The sequence below is a fragment of the Rhincodon typus genome, chromosome 14 (assembly GCF_021869965.1).
Source record: "Rhincodon typus isolate 14 chromosome 14, sRhiTyp1.1, whole genome shotgun sequence".
NCBI lineage: Eukaryota > Metazoa > Chordata > Chondrichthyes > Orectolobiformes > Rhincodontidae > Rhincodon > Rhincodon typus.
In genome coordinates, this window is record NC_063345.1 from 32,643,380 (window position 1) to 32,665,460 (window position 22,081).

Below are 22,081 nucleotides of genomic sequence, written 5' to 3' on the forward strand. Positions count from 1 at the left end.
GCGGCTTGAGGTGGGAGGAGGGGATAGGTGGGAGGAAGAACAGGTTAGGGAGGCAGGGACGAGCTGGACTGGTTTTGGGATGCGGTGGGGGGAGGGGAGATTTTGAAACTTGTGAAATCCACATTGATACCATTGGGCTGCAGGGTTCCCAAGCGGAATATGAGTTGCTGTTCCTGCAACCTTCAGGTGGCATCGTTGTGGCACTGCAGGAGGCCCAGGATGGACATGTCGTCTGAGGAATGGGAGGGGGAGTTGAAATGGTTCGCGACCGGGAGGTGCAGTTGTTTGTTGCGAACCGAGCGTAAGTGTTCTGCAAAGCGGTCCCCGAGTCTCCGCTTGGTTTCCCCGATGTAGAGGAAGCCACACCGGGTACAGCGGATGCAGTATACCACATTGGCAGATGTGCAGGTGAACATCTGCTTGATGTGGAAAGTCTTCTTGGGGCCTGGGATGGGGGTGAGGGAGGAGGTATGGGGGCAGGTGTAGCACTTCCTGCGGTTGCAGGGAAAAGTGCCGGGTGTGGTGGAGCTGGAGGGGAGTGTGGAGCGGACAAGGGAGTCACGGAGAGAGTTGTCCCTCCGGAAAGCAGATAAGGGTGGGGAGGGAAAGATGTCTTTGGTGGTGGGGTCGGATTGCAGATGGCGGAAGTGTCGGAGGATGATGCGTTGGATCCGGAGGTTGGTGGGGTGGTACGTGAGGACGAGGGGGATTCTTTTTTGGTTTTTATTGCGTGGACGGGGTGTGAGGGATGAGGTGCGGGAGATGTGGGAGACACGGTTGAGGGCGTTCTCGACCACCGAGGAGGGGAAGTTACGGTCCTTGAAAAACGAGGACAACTGAGATGTACGGGAGTGGAATGCCTCATCCTGGGAGCAGATGCGGCGGAGGCGAAGGAATTGGGAATAGGGGATAGCATTTTTGCAGGAAGGTGGGTGGGAGGAGGAGTATTCTAGGTAGCTGTGGGAGTCGGTGGGCTTGAAATGAATATCGGTTTCTAGGTGGTTGCCCGATATGGAGACAGAGAGGTCCAGGAAGGGGAGAGAGGTGTTAGAGATGGTCCAGGTAAACTTAAGGTTGGGGTGGAAGGTGTTAGTGAAGTGGATGAACTGTTCGAGCTCCTCGTGGGAGCATGAGGCGGCGCCGATACAGTCATCAATGTAACGCAGATGTTCACCTGCACATCTGCCAATGTGGTATACTGCATCCGCTGTACCCGGTGTGGCTTCCTCTACATCGGGGAAACCAAGCGGAGGCTCGGGGACCACTTTGCAGAACACCTACGCTCGGTTCGCAAGAAACAACTGCACCTCCCAGTCGCGAACCATTTCAACTCCCCCTCCCATTCCTCAGACGACATGTCCATCCTGGGCCTCCTGCAGTGCCACAACGATGCCACCTGAAGGTTGCAGGAACAGCAACTCATATTCCGCTTGGGAACCCTGCAGCCCAATGGTATCAATGTGGATTTCACAAGTTTCAAAATCTCCCCTCCCCCTACCGCATCCCAAAACCAGTCCAGCTCATCCCTGCCTCCCTAACCTGTTCTTCCTCCCACCTATCCCCTCCTCCCACCTCAAGCCGCACCTCCATCTCCTACCGACCAACCTCATCCCGCCCCCTTGACCTGTCTGTCCTCCCTGGACTGACCTATCCCCTTCCTAACTCCCTACCTACACTCACCTTTACTGGCTCCATCCCCGCCTCTTCGACCTGTTTGTTTCCTCTCCACCTATCCTCTCCTCTATCCCTCTTCTATCCGCCTCCCACTCTCTCCCTATTTATTTCAAAACCCCCTTCCCCTCCCCCTTTTCTGATGAAGGGTCTAGGCCCGAAACGTCAGCCTCTCTGCTCCTATGATGTTGCTTGGCCTGCTGTGTTCATCCAGCCCTGCACCTTGTTGTCTCGGATTCTCCAGCATCTGCAGTTCCTACTATCACAAGTCAAGATATGTAAGCTTTAAAATCCATCTTAAAAGGAGGAAACAAAGGGAGAGAGAGCTAAATGAAGGGAATTCCAGAGCTTACGGCGTTGAAAACCGAAGACATGGACAACAACCGTGGAGCTCTTAAAATCAGAAGAATCATACTGGACTCAAAACATTAACTTTATTTCGCCCTCCACATACGTTGCCAGATCAGCTGCGTTTCTCCAGCATTTTCTGTTTTTATTTCTGATCTCCACATCCGCAGGATTTTGTTATTAATTAAAATCAGGGATGCCTAAGAAGCCAGAATGGGAAGCACAGATATGTTAAAAGATCATAGGGCTAGAGGAAAGAAAAGGGATCAGAAAGGGTGAGATCATGGAGGGATTTGAAACAGGATGAGAATTCTAAAACTGAATTGTTTGCTTAATCAGGAGCCAAACATAGGTCAGTCACAAGAATGATGGAGGAACAGGATTTGCTGTGTGTGAAGATATGGACAGAGGTTTGAATGACCATACAGAAAGTGAAACAGAGAAGATGCCTGGGGTTGTTGTGGAAATAGTTTAATCTTTAAACAATTCAAGCATAGTTGAGGTTTGTAACAGCAACAGAGCTGAAATAGGGGCAAGATCAGAAAATGTGATACAGTGATCTTAGTGTAAGTTTTGATATGTAGTAAGAAATCTATCTTGGAATCATAATTCACAACAGTTGCAAACACTCTGGTATGACTTTGAGATAATTGCTATAGGGAGAGAGGTATGAGTTGGTGGCTAAGAAATAGTGTTTATGGTGGGGACTGGTGATGATGGCTTCATTAGGGGAAATTTATACTCAGACAACCAGCCTGCCAATTTAGAGTCAGTGGCGGATCAAGATTCATGGAAATTTATATAAAATGATTTATATGAAAATATAGGAGGCATGGTTAGTAAGTTTGCGATGACACCAAAATTGGTGGCATAGTGGACAGTGAAAGAGGTTATGTAAGATTACAAAGAGATCTTGATCAGTTGGGTCAATAGGCTGAGGAGTGGCTGATTGAGTTTAATTTGGGCAAACGTGAGGTATTGCATTCTGGTAAAACAAACAAGGGCAGGATGTATACAATTAATGGTAGGCCTCTGGGTAGTGTTGTAGAACACAGAAACCTAGGAGTTCAGGTACATAATTCTTTGAAATTTGCATCAGAGGTAGACCAGGTGGTTAAGGAGGCATTCAGCACACTTGCCTTCATTGCTCGACTATTGAATCTAGGAGTTGGGACGTTATATGGAGGTCGTACAGGATGTTGGTAAGGCCTATTTTGGAGTACTGTGTAAATTGGAGACAATTCAGAAAAGATTTACTAGGATGTTGCTGGGAATGGAAGGTTTGAGTTTTAAAAATAGGCTGGGACATTTTTCACTGGTGTGTGTGTGTTTGGGGGGGGGGTTAGGGGGTGACCTTAAATAGGTTTATAAAATCATGAGGGACATTGATAAGGTGAAAGCAAGGGTCTTTTCCTAGGGTAGGTGAGTTCAAAACTAAGGGGCATATATATATTTTTTTTTAAAAAGGTGAGAGGAGAAAGTTTTAAAAAGGATGAGGGGCAACTTTTTTTTTTTTTTAAAAAAGTGTGGTTCATGTGTAGAATGAACTGCCAGAGGAATTAATGGATACAGGTACAGTTGCGATATTTGGATAAGTACATGAATAGGAAAGGTTTGGAGGGATACGGGCCAAACGCAGGCAAGTGGGACTAGTTTAGTTTGGGGACATGGACTAGTTGCACAGAAGGGTCTGTTTGTACTCTGTATGACTCTGACTCTATGCATATCTAATCATATGAGGGGCCAAAAATCAATCCTTAAGGAACACCACAGATAACAGTAAGGGAATGTGGAGAGAATATAACTCCACTAATGCTCAAGCAGGGGAAAGAGGTCTCTGGATCCATCAGAGCTAGGAAGAGGTCTTCATCTGTTTAAGCAGTATAAAGAAGGAGGGTTGTAAAGTGTTGTTTGTACTTAAGAATCTCGAAGAGAGAGAAAAATCTCATCTGGTGAATGTGTAGAGGCTCAGTTAAGTAAGATGATTTGAGATGGTGGCATCATGGTAAAGCCATTGAATTGATAATCCAGAGCCTCAAGCTAACATTTTGTCAGCATGGGTGCGAACGTCACCACAGCAGCTGGCAAAAATCAATAAAATTTTGAATGAAGTACTAGTTTAATGGTGACTGTGTAAACATTGTGTTAGAATTTGGGGTCCTCTTGAAAACTGAAATTCTTTCATTTTCAGTATTTCTGTTGTAGCACAAGCCCTCACATAACTGCGTTATTGTAGAAACTAACCTCTACCGGAGTTATCAGGTTCTACACTATCCTAGGCGGAATGCAATCTTTTCAAAAACAAGCAGCTTTTATTCTCAGAATCAAAAAAAACTAACATTCAAATGAAAATGGGCAAGTGAGCAATGGTCAACTGATATCATGAGTAATTGTCCCATGGCCACTGGTTGAATGGATTCAGGCACAGCATAAGTTACCTGCCCCTGGAAATAGGGTATATCAACAGGTTTCTACTCAATGTGAATGACCCAGAGACTGATCCATTTAGACTTTAACATTTCTTTGGACTTGCATCTCATTCCTAAACCTATCTGTGTGTTTTGGGCTATTATTTTACCTTGTGTTTAGTAACTAACAAATTCACTTTTTGTTGACTCAAGAAAGACTGATTAAATAAGCTTCTTTCAAAAGGAATGAATTTGGTGTGGGAGAAAAGTATCCAAAAGGGAAGGGATAATTTTAAAGTTAACCCTGCTGTGACCAACCAAAGGGGTGGGTGAATAAAGAAGCTCTCCGCAGCAGACAGTTTGAATGATTTTGGGTATCCCATCTGTAATTAGTAAACAGGTTGGGAAACCTCATTTGGGGATGGCTTGTAATCATTCGAGGCTCGTGTCTGTGATTTGCACCCACCGAAGACACAAATAGAATTATATTGGGTAAATTGTCACTTTGAAACCATTTTACAAAAAAAACTGGAAGAGGCTTTGAGTTTCCACAGCTGCAGTAATATCTGTATTCTATGCCAGTATGTTCCTAGCAGAATTAGGGCAGGTTATTTCTGAGGATTTAAAAGTCTGCCCTTTGAACAGTTAAAAGATTTAGTGAGTCACTTAAGATTTGACAAAGAAAACCTAAAAATGAAGATACTTTCCTGGGGTTGAATGTCCATAAAGAAAGGGCTGAATCTTTCTTTCTGCTTTTTATACACTTACATTCTTTTACTAAAGTAAATTGGCAGCCTCATGTGAATATGTTCAGTGACTGGCCACCAAGATAATCAAAATGCAAAAATTAAACTGGTGTTAAATCAAGCCGGGTTTTGCTCCGGATCTGACTTAACCATCACGGGATGGTGTCACCATCAATATACCTTTGGATAGAAATCTAGCAACATTTTGGAAATCCATTGCACATCTTGAGACAGTTGTAACTCCCTCTTCCTGTTAAGTTCAAGATTCTTGGCAGAAGCATGAATACAAGACTAAAATTAGAAATCAGTCATAAAAGCCAAATTTCAAGATTCAAATCAGTTCCACACAAAATAGTCAGCTTATAACTGATATTTATATGGTTCTGGATGATTCAAACCTGTGTATTCCTGATCAGGCACTATTTTGCTTTAGGTGAATGCAAATCAAGATCGCTAAAGCTATAACACTAGTTTTGAGGAAGGGTCACCAGACCCGAAACGTTAACTCTGTTTTCTCCTCCACAGATGCTGCCAGACCTGCTGAGCTTTTCCAGCAACTTCGTTTTAGTTCCGTGTTTAAAACACTAGTTACTGTTACTAGAAACGTGCACTTGCTCAATTCAAAGTATGTGGGTTGCTATCAATATTTCAGTTCACAAAACATACATTCATGAAATGCAAAACATACCATTGGTGGGACATTCATTGGCATTGCAGTCCAGGATGTTGATGTAGTCGTCTTTGGCTGCCAGTTTGTTCCTCCTGTTAATTTCCTTTCCCCACTCTGGGTCCACTGCTGATCCGTTCTAAGGCACAATAAAATATAAAGATCAGCTTTTACAAGAAAATAAACCAGAGATGGCTTTCACTCCTATCAATAGTTGACATCATACTACTTACATCTGAACTCGGAGCTGCAATAGCAATTCAGTACTTTGAGCCTGCTCCACCATATAATACGATCATGGCTGAACTCATCAGCCTCAACTCCACTTTCTTCCTGCTCTTCAAAATGCTTCAACCCATTACTAATTAAAAATCTGTCTATTTCCTCTGTAAATTTATTAAATGGCCGAGCGTCCACCGCACACTGGAATATATTCATGACCCTTTGAGAGAAGTAATTTCTCATCTGTTTTAAATCTGCTATCCCTTATCCTAAAACTATGACCTCTTGTTCTGGATTGCACCACAAAGCAACACCCTCACTACCTCTACTTTGTCAATCTGTTTCGCATCTTACATCCCTCAATTCTTTTAAATGCCAAAGAGTATAAACTTTAACTGCTCAATCTCTTGTAAGATAAATCTCTCATCTGGAATCAATCTAGTGAATCTCTTCCAATACAACTACATCCCTCAAGTGATTGTATGCAATATTCTAGGTGTGGTCTCACTAATGCCTCGCACAGTGGCAGCAACACCTCTCTATTTGTTGCATCCTGTGGTCCTGAAATCCAATGTTTATTGTTGTGGCCATTTGCTACAGTTTGCGTTCCTCTATTTCTTGTTGGGGGCACCAGCGTTCCCTCTAATTTTCTGACTGGCCGCACAGATCTCCAAGGCCCATGCGTGGCAGCGACTTCTGGAACCAGAAGACAATGCCATGACTGGCATGCAGCTTCGAGGGAATACTTTGGGCACTTTAAGGAATTGAAACTTTCTCCAGCAAGTAGACAAAATCCATGAAGCAGCATCTGGGTAGATTTACATATTTTAAAAAAAAAAGGAAAAGCTGTTGCAGGAAATAGAATTTAAAAAAAACACTTGTTACTGGTGTATTCTGGAGGCAGTACCATTAGGCACAATACCTTTGCCAAAGCCCCTCACTTGATTATTAGGTTAGTGACAAATAAGCCAGATAGTTGGCATGAGACATAGCTTACTTGAAGGTTACCGACGTAACGCAAACTGTTTCGTGTACACTGTTCTACTAAACTTAATCTAAGAGCTAATTCTTTATAAAAATAAAGAAATAGAACTGGATTAATGCCTGCTACGATGCATCACCAAGCATTTGGTTATGAGAACAAATAAACAATTACTGCTGCTGAAACTCTGAATAACAGCTTCACCTGTTGGAGGTGCAAAGTATTAGGGAATGATATTGATGTCAAATCTGTTTATCAAGCTAAGTCATTAACTGCTTAACCCAAGTTACGTAGCTACTTGGCTCCAAGTAAACATGTTCACTGATGATTGCAGAGTGCAACATTTTGGATTTCCTTAGAAAACAATGCAGTTCATGGCCCCAAGTAAAGACCAGAGCTGAAAGATGCAAGTAACATTTATTCCACGTAAGTGCCAAGTAGTGGCCATCTCCAGCACAAAGGACATTCATGGCACTACTGTTACTGAAACACCACCAAAATTCTAGGAATTACCATTGGTTAGAAACCTAACTGGCTTAACTGCACAAATGCTGTGGCTACTAAATCAGATTAGGAGTTGAAAATTCTGCAGCTAGTAATTCACCTCCCGATCCCACAAAGCCCATTATTTATAAGGCACAAGTCAGGATGCGGCAGAATACACTTCAGTTCCTGGATGAGACAACTAGGTGAGGCACTAACTGAAATGTTCCCTTGAACGGCAAGTGCAAACATAATGGGCTAACTGGCTTTGCTCTGCACTGCAATTGTGTGATTCAGTATACAGCTCGAACAACACCTAAACTTGTTTCCATTCAGGACACAGTAGCTCACTTTACACCCCATACAACACCTTAAACATTCACTACCACCAGTGCACAGTGGATCAGTGTAGCCAACATTCCTTCAAAAGTACCCTACTCAATCACCACCAAAAAAACCGTGATAGGCAAATGGGAACATCACCACATGACTTCCTCAAAGTCACGCACATCCTTACTTTGAAATTTGTTGCTACTCTTTCATGTCACTTGATGAAAATTCTGGAACATCCTCCCTAACAGCATCATAAGGACTGCAAAAAGTCAAGAAGGCAGCTCACTACCATCATCTCAACTGCATTTATGAATGGGCAATAAATACTTCTTGTTAGCAATTCCCATATCTCAGGAACAAAAAAAAACCTGACTGAAGCGGTTTTGCAATATTTCTGATCAACTAGACAGCCAAGTTTATTGACAATTAAAACCAGAAGAGAAAATCTGCCAGTGAAAACTGGATTTCCTCAACTATGTTTATGTACACAGACATATAAATGTATTCCCAGGTTTCCATGCATGTCAGGTAGCCACTGACCCCAAAAAAACATTCACGAGAGATGATACTCCCAAGATGGTACTTCAATATTTCATTTCCCATTGTACTTGTAGCCAAAAATCAAAGGGATTCCTTTTCATTTGATCAGACTTGAAAACATGTTTTCCTTTGGTGAAACGTATGTGACATCCAAACATATGTATAGATCAGACAGGGGACATCCACATATTTCTCAACAGGGAAGACTGTAGTCCCACTAAAAAGCATGGGATCTACAATATTTAACAGTACGGAGGGGGGTGGTTCATAGATGGTAGAAGAATGAGTGGTGCAAGGGAGAGATGGGGTTAACAATATGCTGGAATATGTCATAGAGGCAAGTTCCACTTTACCAGTTCCTTTTTACCTTTCATGCTGAAAGGTAACTGAAGTTCTCCAAGCCCTCAGTCCCTGATTAAGTTTCTATTGTAGGAAAGCAAGAAGTCACAATAGAAATCGGAGATTAGATGTGCTTGGCACGTGAAGTTGGAGATATGAAGAACAATCAAACCAATCCGGTGCCTCTTATTACCCCCTTTTCTCATGATCCTTTCCAGTTAAATTCCATTTTCTCAACCATTAGCATTGCTAAACACTGAAGTCTTTACCTTTTCAATGGAGTTCCGACGAAATTCAAATCTGCAGAAAAAAAAAAAAGTCACTGGAGCATCAATAGCCAACTGCCCATTCAATTAGCATCACAGAATAGAGACTGTACAAAACAGTTAACAGATTAGAAAAGTATTTTAATAAGAACACAAAAATGCAGATTCATTCTGTGAAACAATTATGGTACAGCAACAGGACACTGTAGATCAAGTATCATGATGAACCAGTTCTGATGAAAGGTCACTGACCTCAAAATGTGAATTAATACAAATTTCCTCAAATAGGTCAGTGTGTTTCTTTTTAAGCATCTTGTTTTTAATTTCACATTCTAGCATTTGCAGCATTTCAATTTTGTATAAGCCTGTTGTTGTTTATGGGACTTTGCTATAAAAAATTGACTGGCATATTTGTCGGAATTAAAACAGTGACTATACTTCAGAAGGTAAATTCAGTGACTGTGAAATACATTGGGATATTCTGATGGTTCTTTTTCACATTAAATATTGTTGACTAACCTATTCCGTTCATGGACATGTTATGCTAGAAAAAATTGTGGTATCCGAGTACTTGTTCCCTGAAACTTTTCTCCAATTCATAATTTGAAAACATACTCGTTGAGATACTTCAATTCAGGAATCAACAATGAGTACAGTTTACGCTCATTTCCTCTACATTCTGAGCAAATGTTCCCTTTCAAATTTCTTTGTACTGGTCACCTCAAACCACAACATATTTGTTCATGGGAAATTCACATATAAAAGTCATAATTTATTGCTGGAATTAATCTGTATTTTTCTCCTGATGAATGAAATTGAGAATGACCTATTTATTTTTATGCCATGGTATATTCCAGATTGCTGCGTGGCCTCATGTGTAAGTGTCTTAACGCGAACATAGTGCTTTATGTTTTTCCACAGAGAACTGAAAGGAGATTCAATAATAACTTTCAAGAAGGGAATTAGATAAATACTTGAAGAAAGAACATTCAGAGTTAAGAGACAAGAACAGGGGAGCAGTATTAATTGGATAGCTTCACCAGCACAGGAATGGGGAGTCAAACGATCAAAAACTAAAAACACACTCTCACTCCTCCACAATTCTTCACAAAGCACTCTAGAACTACATTAAAAAGAGAGTGACAGACAAATGTTTAAGATTATGTTTTGATACAGGCTAGATTCTTTCCAACAAAGGCCGGGGCAAAAGAAACAAAATCAGGGCTGTTTGGTGAAGAAGGACATAAAATTAAGACGGGATATCCCAACAAAGAGAGAATATGATGAAACAAAAAGAAAAATGTTGCTTGTTGGGCAAATTCTTCAAGCAAGAACTCACCATAGTCTTAGATCTTGCTACAAACTATGATGCCAGTCTGCAGTTTGATCTCCCTTTCCCAAATGCCGAAGGGGAGAAAACAGTTCCATGATTGAATTTTTATCCATGATTACATCTGGAAGCAGCACGGCATTAAGCTGAAGATTAACACAGATGCTACCAAATAATCTGTCTTACCAACCAGTTGTACTGCACAGAATTCTTGGTCTGAATAGACATCAAATCTAGTCTTTGGAGGTGTTCCAAAGACATTACAATTCTTTGAGAATTCAATACCAGGAGAAAAATCACAAAGAGGTCATTCATCACGTTGGTCGTAATCACATGGAGACCAACCTTCAGAAAATTTGACCTAGATAAGCAGGTCATGTTTGCCACAAAGCACCAAGAACAAAAGGCACAAGGAGACTTGCAAGCTTCTGAATTGCAGACTACTTTTCTTTGGCCAGTCTGATGCAGTCCTTTCCCAATTGGAGACAAATACTGAAATCTGATTCAGCATGCTTCATGGTCCATTTATGTCAAACTCTGCAGTGCGGAAGTTCCCTCATGCATCAACATGATCTGCCAGTTTAGTGAGTGCCCATACTGATCTTGCATTGGACTGTTAGTTGGGAGAGGATACCATGAACGATGAAATCACTTACAGCTTAAACAAACTTGCATAAGGAATCTACCACCAGGTGAATTCTTCAATAGGAGAGAACCAGGTCAAATACATTACATTGAAGGAAGAGATGAGGAAAATAATGCTGGCAGAATAGAATGACATGTAACATTAAAAAGGAACCCAAAATACTCAAAAAGATTGTCAATAATAAATAGGTAGTAATAGGCACAGCAAGTCCTATTAGATCAAAACGAATAACAGGTATTGAGGAGTAGATTAAAAGTTCTAACTTTGCTAAGTTATTTTGTATTGAGGTTTACAAAAGAGGAGAATATGGAGTAAAAACAGGAAGTAGAGGTTGTGAAAAGTTACATGCACGTGCACTGAAAAGGCTGGTTATGTTTTAAAAGAAAAGCCATCTGGCTTAGATAGATAGCTTTCATCAATGGTTGCTAAAGGAAGTGGGGGTGAACAAGGAATTATGCACCCATTGTAATGTAAAACAGCAAAGTAATTGCAATGCAAGAGTCAGAAGATTATTGCACTTATTAAGTGATCTGTGGCTACATGTGGGTTGGGCATTTGGGAGCAGGTTCAAAATACAACATGGTGGCAGATGCATCTGCCCTGGAAATTCCCAAATTGCTTGCAAAAATTCACTCATTGGGGCGATGAATGGGAGAAAGGCTTCCCCTATAAGTGGAATGAAAGGAAATATTGGAGGTTCTGTTCTTCTAATCACAGGGTTTTTCTCACCAAAGGGAAGTAGAAAGTATGGGGAGGGGGGAGGGGGAGAGAAAGTATGGGAGAAAGGAAAGAAAGGAGGTAAAAGGGAAAAGGGAAAGAGGAAGAGATGCAAAATTCAGAAATTCATCAAATGACAGACGCTTTTTCTGAAAGAAAATAAACATGGAAAATTGAGAAAGGGAATATAACAGGGGTCATTTATATTACCAATTCTTTCTTAAAATGTAAATATCACATCAAACGATGGTTCACAAAATTAAAATCAATGGAGTAGAAGGACCAGTGAGGTTGTTGACTTGGTCGCCGAGCTGGCTTGTTTTTGTTCAGATGTTTCGTCACCATGCTAGGTGACATCATTAGTGGAACCTCCAATGAGGCGATGTTATTCTACTCGGCCTGGAATTTATACTATCCAGTCTGTTATGACGAGTACTGTCATTTCTGGTTTTGATCTGTATGAGTTTACATAAGGGGTCCAATTCTATATGTTTGTTGATTGAAGTATGGGTGGAGAACCGTGCCCCTGATGGCAGGGCAGATAACCAAGACAGACTTCATGAGAATGAAACCAGAAGGCACAAACACCCCCTGATTCTATGAACTGCCTAAAGTACATAAACTAGACGTCCCTCTCAGACCCATTGTTTCCCTACCAGGCACACCGTCACACAAGTTGGCCAAGGACCTACAACAGAGATTGAAACATCTAACAGACGGATCACCCCATTCTATCCACTCAACCCAAGATTTCCTTGATACCCTCAAGAACATAAAAATCAGCAACAAAAAGATCATGGTATCCTTTGACGTCACAGCTTTATTCACATCAATTGACATCCCACAAGCCAAAGAAACAGTGGCCACATTACTAGAGGAAACAGCAACGCAGACCAGCAGTTCCATCAGCAAGGGCAACATACTAAAATTACTAGACCTCTGCCACACCACACACTTCATCTTTAATGGTCAAATATACAAACAGATCTATGGTACACCAATGGGGTCACCCATCTCAGAAGCAGTCATGCAAAGACTAGAACACACCACCTTCCCCCACATTCAACCCAAACTGTGGATCCGGTATGTGGACGACACATTTGTCATTATTAAATGCAACAAATTAGAAGAGACCCACCACCTCATCAACCGCGTATACACAGGGATCAAATTCACAAGGGAAGAAGGAAACAACAATCAACTTGCGTTTCTGGATGTTAAAGTAGAACGATTGACAAACGGGGCGTTCCAAACCTCAGTATACAGAAAAGCAACCCATACAGATCAAATCCTCAAGTTCGGCAACAAAGTCAACAACCTCATCCACAACCCGAGCTACAGATCTTTACCAAAACTTTAGAAGGACCAGCGTCAGCACGAGTTAAAAAAAGTGATCAAGGTCAGAAAACTGCAAGTTATGGTAAATAAATGTTCTTTAGACAGGAGGATGGTGGACAGTGATTGGAATACAAGGCAAAATTACAAAATTTACAGGAATCATTGAATATTAAGCTTAGAAGCAGTCTTAGCCATAAATCACTCATCCAATCCTTCACAACTCTTCTCAATAGCAATAAATTGGTTTGCTTTTAAATACATACTGCCCACAAGGTTGGCAAGGGATGAATCCAAATCATTTGCTAGTAGTTTGTTGTTTTGCTGGTTCACTGGCGGCGTTTCATTTTTGGCAAGCGAAGTTGATTGTGGCATTAATATATCACCTAGTTGATCAAAACCTTAGTAAGAAAATAATAAGGTCACAAAGTTGAGGCATGCAATCATACAATCTATCTTTCTAAGCTCCAAACTTTATTACTTTCTGGATAATGCAAAATGTTCCAAATAGTAGTTCAGTTATCTCAGAACCATTTTTGTCTAAAATATTTTATTTAACACATTGCATGCTGCAGAAGCAGGTGATATTTATGGTCCTCAAAAGGCTTTATCGATAGTTTAAATTGCCACTCAAACATTTTTTACGACTGTGTACAGAAACCGGATTCACCCAACCGCCAAGTTTTGAGACAGTGAATATAACATTTACATTATTAGGCATTTTCATTGATTGAAGTGGAACTGCTACAAACAGCTATTCATTACGATGCAATTGTCTTACATATCATTATTAAAATGAATTCAATGTTTAAATTTTATTGTGTTGTTCCATATATTCAGCATGAGAAAAATTAACAAGCTTGCAGATTATCAGAGAATGCATTTGCAAGAGTTTCCAGGACAGACTGTAAGAATTGACTCAAATGCTCAAAGCAACATATGTACAATAAACTATTAATTGTGCTGTCTGTTAAGTTGTTTTGTGTTTTGAATATTATAATTTATGATGTAATATAACGTGATCTGCAGTTTAGCTTGTACTAAGTGGTCTAGTAATGTGAATGCTTATTGCTTTTGGACAACCTCTGTTGCAATATTAAGTCAGAACATATAATATTAAAGTCACTGTTACAAATGCAAAGTAACTCAATTAAATCATGATCTTGCACGAGGAAAGAATCTTGCATAAGATACTGATGGTTGTTAGGAGATGGTCAGGATGCAAGGAGATATGTGTATGATACATATGATGTGAGCTTGCTTTTCTGTTAATCAATCTGCATTTTGTTTTGGCCTCCTTTTGTCTCCTCAACTTTGTCTTCCCCTCATTAAATCTCCTATCCATATTCATGCCCACCATTTAATTTTGTCTAATATTTAAGGCTACCTGAAACATTGTTGTAGCCTTCAACAAACATTCTACCAACCTTCCTTCTATTATAATTCTCTCAGTAAGTGATTACAAAAAGAACTCCTTACACAGATTTTACAACAGCATTTTTGGACTTCTAACAGTGTAGCCTCAGATCCTCAATTTGTTGAGGTTACCACTACTGAGGTTTGATCAACCATTTTTATCTTTATACTCGAACCCCTTAATATCAAAGCCTGTCATTCCATCCTTCCTTCCGTTATAGCTGCATCTTCACTACTTCAGGTTTGAGTACAATTGATACACAACTGTTGTTTTAACCATTCATTGCTAGATCTGGCTTTTAATTGTCAAACTCTAGCAGGTTTCAATCCCTCAGTCAAAATAACACACTATCCTAGTGTCAACTTGAGTGCTTTATTTTGTTGAAATGCCCATTCTTTTAAGGCTGCAAGACGCAGTGATTCTGCTTTCCTGAAACCAACTGGCAGGTAAGTGATATAACGTTTACGACCTAATTGCTGAATAAACATTCGTTAAGATAAATTTGTTCAATTGCTGAGGCAAAATACATATCAAAAGCAACATTAGCCTGGATCTTCTGGTAGGCCACAAAGTTTGTACTGATTGAACAATGCTGCTCATTTCTTCCAGGATCTTCAGATCCAGGCTGGAATAAAAAGGAAGTGCAGGATTTCCTCGGTTAGCCCAGCAAATGTAGTATGGTTGGAATAAGGAGAGGAAATGCCTCTGTTTTACTACGGTAGCTGATGTAATCAGTTAAGTTTTTAAAAGGTCCAAGTGTTTTAATGAATGATTGTGAGTTAATGAATGGGTGAGAGTATGCATGAGTGACTGACTGAATGATTATGCACATTGAGGAATGGGGGCGGGAGGGAAGGATGGACAGCTGAAGAGCTATACAGCTGTTATACCAGGTATTAAACAATTTAACTTTTCCATAGTAAGTACATAGGGAAGCTCCACATATCTAGCCTATGTCTCTGCCTTGAAGTCAGTGTCAAATACACTGGCCGAGTGTTCCAATCGAGAGTGTCAGCTCATTGAAAAATTCAATTTCCCAGGCAATTCCTGTGTATATCAAAACCTCAACTATTACACAATCCTGACAGGCTCCCAACAAAGTCATACAGCCTGTGTCTCATCTCTCATAATCCAAAGACAGGAATGTTGGCACCGTTATATCATCAGAAAGATCAGATTTTGTCTAAAAGCTAGACCTACTTACACTAAGTCTACAGCAATACATTATACTGACAAAGAGAAACACAGTCAGACATAATTGGGAAGAGAAGGATTAAAATGTTTACAATTTTAACTGTATTATCAGTAAGAACAGAATATAAAAATACTGTCTCTAGTTACCTAAACTCAATTAGTCAATAAAATTCAACTTACCCATTCATTCAGCAAGACGACATCAACCCAAAGTGATAGCATGTAAAGCAAGGAGAAAGTTGAATTAATAGCAGAATTCCATGCACTACACAAGGGAAACACTCAGGCCACAAATTCCAAAGGTTTTCTTTAAATATAGTTTTCACATTCTGAACATCTTAACATTGTTAATGTGGTCTATATATAATGGCAGTATACTTGTACACTGTCAACTTTCCAAACCACATTTCAAAAATCCAGAATTTCAGTCAGCCCTGCTCAGTCTCCCAGTAAATCTTTTGTGAACCTTCTCCAATTTAATAATATCCTTTCTGTAGCAGGGCAACCGGAACTATACACAGTACTCCAGAAGAGGCCTCACCAACATCCCATACAACATCAATACGAGTCCCACATATTATCCAGAATCGCAGTGAGCACTAGAACGCTGGCATCAAACTTTAAAGACCATGTTGAGGATTTATAGTCAAGACTATCCACAGGATTGGAATAAAGGACTTCCATACAGGACTCTCTAGTCAGAAGCACAGACAGATATTTCTGCAGCTGACAGCGAGATATCAGAATGGTGTGTTGCCTCCCTCGAGTCAGGATCAAGGATACCTCGGACAGGGTGTAGAATATTCTCAAAGGGGAGAGGGACCAGCAGGAGGTCATTGTACGCATTGGAACTAATGACATAGGAAGAGAAAAAGGACAAAATTCTGAGGAGAAAGTATAAGAATTTAAAAAGTAAGTCCTCGAGGATAGTAATATCTGGAATACTTCTGGTGCCATGACCTAGTGAGGGTAGGAATAGGAGGATAAAACAGATAATTGCGTGGCTGAGGAGCTGGTGCCAGGGAGAAGTATTCACATTTTTTGGATCATTGGCATCTCTTCTGGGATAGAAGTGACCTGAATAAGGATGGATTACACCCGAATTGGAAGGGGTTTAATATACTGATACACTGGCAGGGAGATTTGCCAGAGCTGCTCAGGTGGATTTAAACTAGTGGGTCGGGCAGGGGGAGTCAAACCAAGGGAGATAGTGAGGAAAGAGAGCAATTGGAAACCGATACAGTTGGGAAAAGGATTAAAATCAAACAAACAGTCAGGGCAGGCAGGAACAAAGCAAAGAATGAGGTAGGACTGATAAATTAAACTACATTTATTTGAATGCAAGAGGCCTAACAGGTAAGGCAGATGAACTCAGGGCACAGTTGAGAACATGGGACTGGGATATCATAGCAATTATAGAGATGTGGCTCAGGGATGGACAGGACTGACAGTTTAGTGTTCCAGGGTATAGATGCTAAAGGAAGGATAGAAAGGGGAATGAGAGGAGTGGGCGTGGCATTTTTGATTAGGAATAACATTATGGCTGTACTCGAGGTTATTCCTGGGAATACATCCAGGCAAGTTATTTGGATCGAACTGAGAGATATGAAAGGGACGATCACCTTATTGGGATTGTACTATAGAACCCCCAATAGTCAGTGGGAAATTGAGAAACAAATTTGTCAGGAAGTCTCAGTTGTCTGGGAGAATAATAGAGGGTGATTATGGTAGGGGATTTTAATTTTCCAAACATAGACTGGGACTGCCATAGTATTAAGGGCTTGGCTGGAGAGGAATTTGCTAAGTGTGCACAAGAAAATGTTCTGATTCAGTATGTGGATGTACCTACTAGAGAAGGCGCACAACCTGACCTACTCTTGGGAAATAAGGCAGGGCAGGTGACCAAGGTGTCAGTGGGGGAGTATTTTGGGGCCAGTGACCATGATTCTATCAGCTTTAAAATAGAGGAAAAGGATAGACCAGATCTAAAAGCTAAAAAGTTCTAAATTGGAGGAAGGCCAATTTTGAAGGTATTAGGCAAGAACTTTTTAAATTGACTGGAGACAGATGTTCACAGGTAAAGGGATGGCTGGAAAATGGGAAGCCTTCAAAAAGGCGATAACGAGAGTCCAGAGACAGTATGTTCCTGTTAGGGTGAAGGGCAAGGCTGGTAGGTGTAGGGAATGCTGGACGACTAGAGAAATTTGAAGAAGTTTTGGTCACAGAAAAAAAGGAACCATATGTCAGGTATCGACAGCAGAGATCGAGCGAATCCCTAGAAGAGTGAGTATAAAAGCCGGAGTATACTAAAGAGAGAAATTAGGAGGGGAAAAAGGGAACACGAGATAGCTTTGGCAAAAGGGGTTAAAGGAGAATCCAAAATAATTCTACAAATACATTAAGGACAGGAGAGTAACTAGAGAAAGGTCAGCAAGGCTGCCTACGTGTTGGAACCACAGGAGATGAGGGAGATACTAAAGGGGTATTTTGCATCAGTTTTTACTGTGGAGAAGGATATGGAAGATAGAGAACGTGGGGAAATAAATAGCGACCTCTTGAAAAATGTCTGTATTACAGAAGTGGTGGTGCTGGATGGCTTAAATGCATAAAGCTGGATAAATCCCTGGGACCTGATCAGGTGTATCCTGGAACTCTGTGGAAAGCGGGGGAATAGATTGCTGGGCCCCTTGCTGAGATATTTGTACCATTGATAGCCACAGGAAAGGTGCCGGAAGACTGGAGGTTGGCTAACGTGGTGCCACTATTTAAGAAACGTGGTAAGGAAAAGCCAGGCAACTGAAGACTGTGAGCCTGACATCGGTGGTGGGCAGGTTGTTGGTGGGTATCCTGATGGACAGGATTTACATGTATTTGGAAAGGCACGGACTGATTAGGGATAATCAACGTGGCTCTGTGCCTGGGAAATAGTGTCTCTCTAACTGGATTGAGTTCTTTGAAGAAGTAACGAAGAGGATTGATGAGGGCAGAGTGGTCGATGCGATAAATACGGACTTCAGTAAGGCATTTCCTCATGGTAGGCTGGTTAGCAAGGTTCGATCACACGGAATAGAGGAAGAATTAGCCATTTGGAAACAGAACTAGCTCGAAGGTAGAAGACAGAGGGTGGTAGTGGAGGGTTGCTTTTCAGACAGGAGACCTGTGACCAGCAGTGTGCCACAAAAATCAGTGCTGGGTCCACTGCTTTTTGTCATTTATACAAATGATTTGGGTGTGAACATAGGATGTATGGTTAGTACATTTGCAGATGACACCAAAATTAGAGGTGCAGAGAACAACCAAGAAGGTTACCTCAAAGTACAACAGGATCTTGATGGGCCAAGGAGTGGCAGATAGAGTTTAATTTAGACAAAATGTGAGGTGCTGCATTTTGGAAAGGCAAATCAGGGCCGGACTCATACACTTATTGGTAACCTGGGGAGTGTTGCTGAACAAAGAAACCTTGGAGTGCTGGTTCATAGTTCATTGAAAGTGAAGTTGTATGTAGTTAGGATAGTGAAGACGGTGTTTGGTATGCTTGCCTATATTGGTCAGTGCACTGAGTATACGAGTTGGGAGGTCATTTTGCGGCCGTACAGGACATTGGTTAGGCTACTATTGGAATAATATGTAGAAATTCTGGTCTCCCTACTATAGGAATGATGTTGTGAAACTTGCAAGGGATTCAGAAAAGATTTACAAGGATGCGCCAGGTTTGGAGGATTTAAGCTATAAAGAGAGGCTGAATACATTGGGATTATTTACCCTGGAGTGTCAGAGGCTGAGGGGTGACCTTAGAGGTTTATAAAATCATGAGGGGCATGGATAGGGTAATAGTCAAGGTCTTTACCCTGGGGTTGAGGACTTCAAAACTCAAGGGCATTGGTTTAAGATGAGAGGGGAAAAATTTAAAAGGGACCTACCTTTTTCACGCAGAGGGTGGTGTGTGTGTTTGGAATGAACTACCAGAAGTACTGGTGGAGGCTGGTACAATTACAACATTTAAAAGCCATCTGGATGGGTGTATGAATAGGAAGGGTTTAGAGGGATATGGGCCAAATGCTGCAAATCAGACTAGATTTATTTAGGATATCTGGTCGGCGTGGACAAGTTGGACCGAAGTGTCTGTTTCTGTGCTGTACATTTTGTAGTATTTGCAATTAGGGGTACACCTAATGTATCAACTAAATTGGGGGTTTGGTATTGTCCATATCATTCACCACCAGAAAGGTAAAGTGGTTGCAGTATAGTCAGAAATAGGCCTAAGTTTCTTGGCAGCTGAACAAAAGACAAGTCAGTTGGCCCTACCCAAAAAATAAAATTAGTGTCAATTGCTTAATAGTTATTAAACTGGCCAGAATACGCCAACTATTTTACCACAGTGTTACTTACTGCAATTTACTACATACTGAAGGATTTAGGGCTGGTAATGCAAATTAGTGTTTGGTGTTTACCGCTTGCATTCTTGGCATCACCGAGGCCTGATTTGGATCCAAACACAGAATCGAAGTCCACATTCAGTGTTGACGGAACCATCATCTGTAGGGCTGGTTGAGGAGCAAAACCTAAAGTAAGAGTTCAATACAGAATCATTATCAACACCAAGGAAAGATATACAGGAAAATGCACAGAGCAGGGGGTGATGATTGCAAGAGAGCGCACGCAAGCAAGAGAAACACGCACAAGCCAGAGAAAGGACGTAAGCAAAACCACAAACAAGACTGACTGACTTTACATATGCCTCATCAAACCCTGAAGATCTCCCAAAGTTCGTTTTGACAAATTGATTACTTTTCAAATGGAACAGCCATTTTCCACAGTCAAAACCCCCAAAACAATTAAAGGAGCAGTCTCATTTTTTGGTGATGTTATTTGAGGCAGTAGTGTTGTCTAGGAGAATTCTTTGCTTTTCTTCAAATAGGTGTAGTTTTTATTTTAAAAATATTCAGCAAGTCTGCCTGAACAGCCCTGTTTTAAAGTTGCTTCCAAAGATAATACTTTAATACTTTTAACATTACACTCTTTCAGTACTACAGGTAAGTAGCAGCTAAAAAGTAAAGAGTTCCACGAAATTCAGCCTTCATAGTTAGGTCAGGAAGCTGAACACTAAATGTATAAACTCACAATTCAAAATTTCAATTATTTGAGAAATTCTATAAATTATATTTCAGAAGGAAAAAAATGTTGCAATTGCTCTAATTTTCCTCATTAATCCAATCAACAGAATTAATTTTTTTCAAATGAATTGTCTACCAATTATTCCCACAGATGATTTCAAATATAACATTTCCAAAAGGTAAGTGTTCAAAGCTTTGGTTTAATGCTATATACTGTAATTCTGTCACAGTTGAACTTTACCAACTGAAGGTACATTCAGTATTGCCAACATTACAACTAAAAACAGAAAAGTACTATCTTAGAAGTCAAGGAAAAGGTTCTGATGAGGTCACTGACCTAAACATTAATGCTCCCTTCATAGAGAATACCTGACCTGCTATTTCCTGCATTCTTTGGTTTTAACAGCAAGAAAATCCCAAAAGCTTCATGCTTCCAAAAATCACTTGAAAATAGTTATCTGCAATCAACGATTTATGGCTAACTCTCCAACAACTAAGAATTGCATCACCAATTAACTTGTTCAATTCAGTAATATGTACTGGTGAAGCGACTTTATTGATACACAAACTGAAATCTGCAGGACCCTGGGGAGTCTGGGCAGTTTTTTCAGGAGTGGGTGGGTCTGCAAGTAACTTGAAGAATAAGATTCAGAGATTTTGAGAGTAGAGGACATTTCAAAACGTGTGGTGTATTAAGAAAATCCTCCTTCTAACTTGAGATCTTAAATGAATGACCACAAGAAGTAGCCCAGAGTAAGCTAACTAGTGGTGGCCCGAGACAAGTTTGATGCATGTGCACTAAACATGGAGAGCAGAACATGCACATAGGAACTAAGAGTGGCAAAAGAATTTACTGTGTAAATAACCATTTGGCTCTGACCATTGCTAACACCATGTTGAACACTGGAACAGAATTCACTGAACTAATTTAAGATTTCAGTGAGCACAGTAGAAATCAATTAAATTGAAGAGCTACTGCATTACTGATATAATTTAAATGTGGGACCAATGATTACCGCTAATCCATTTGTAAAGGGGTATTTCAGCCACAAAGGTTTGAGAACCACAGTTACTTTGGTTGCTAATTAATTCACAAAATCTTACATTACACTAACTGCAATGAACTTCTCAAATATACCAGGAACAAAAACAAAGTTGCTGGAAAAGCTCAGCAGGTCTGGCAGCATCTGTGGAGGAGAAAACAGAGTTAACGTTTCGGGTCTGGTGACCCTTCCTCAGAACTGATGGTGGCTGGGAAAACGTCAGTTTATAACTTAGCATCAGTTCTGAGGAAGGGTCACCGGACCTGAAACGTTAACTCTG

The 22,081-nt window shown here is 40.8% G+C and overlaps 1 protein-coding gene across 4 annotated transcripts in view; it reads right to left on the reverse strand.

Annotated features, from left to right (window-relative positions):
- Positions 1-22,081, reverse strand: part of si:ch211-200p22.4 (phosphatidylinositol-binding clathrin assembly protein) — a 127,983-nt gene that overhangs the window by 5,382 nt on the left and 100,520 nt on the right. For all 4 annotated transcript variants that reach the window (XM_048604935.1, XM_020511911.2, XM_048604934.1 and 1 more), the window contains 4 exons: positions 20,096-20,206; positions 13,300-13,419; positions 9,009-9,039; positions 5,862-5,979 (listed from right to left, as the gene is read on the reverse strand). In XM_048604935.1, the coding sequence (XP_048460892.1) occupies positions 5,862-5,979; positions 9,009-9,039; positions 13,300-13,419; positions 20,096-20,206 (380 nt within the window). The remainder of the gene's footprint in view (positions 1-5,861; positions 5,980-9,008; positions 9,040-13,299; positions 13,420-20,095; positions 20,207-22,081) is intronic.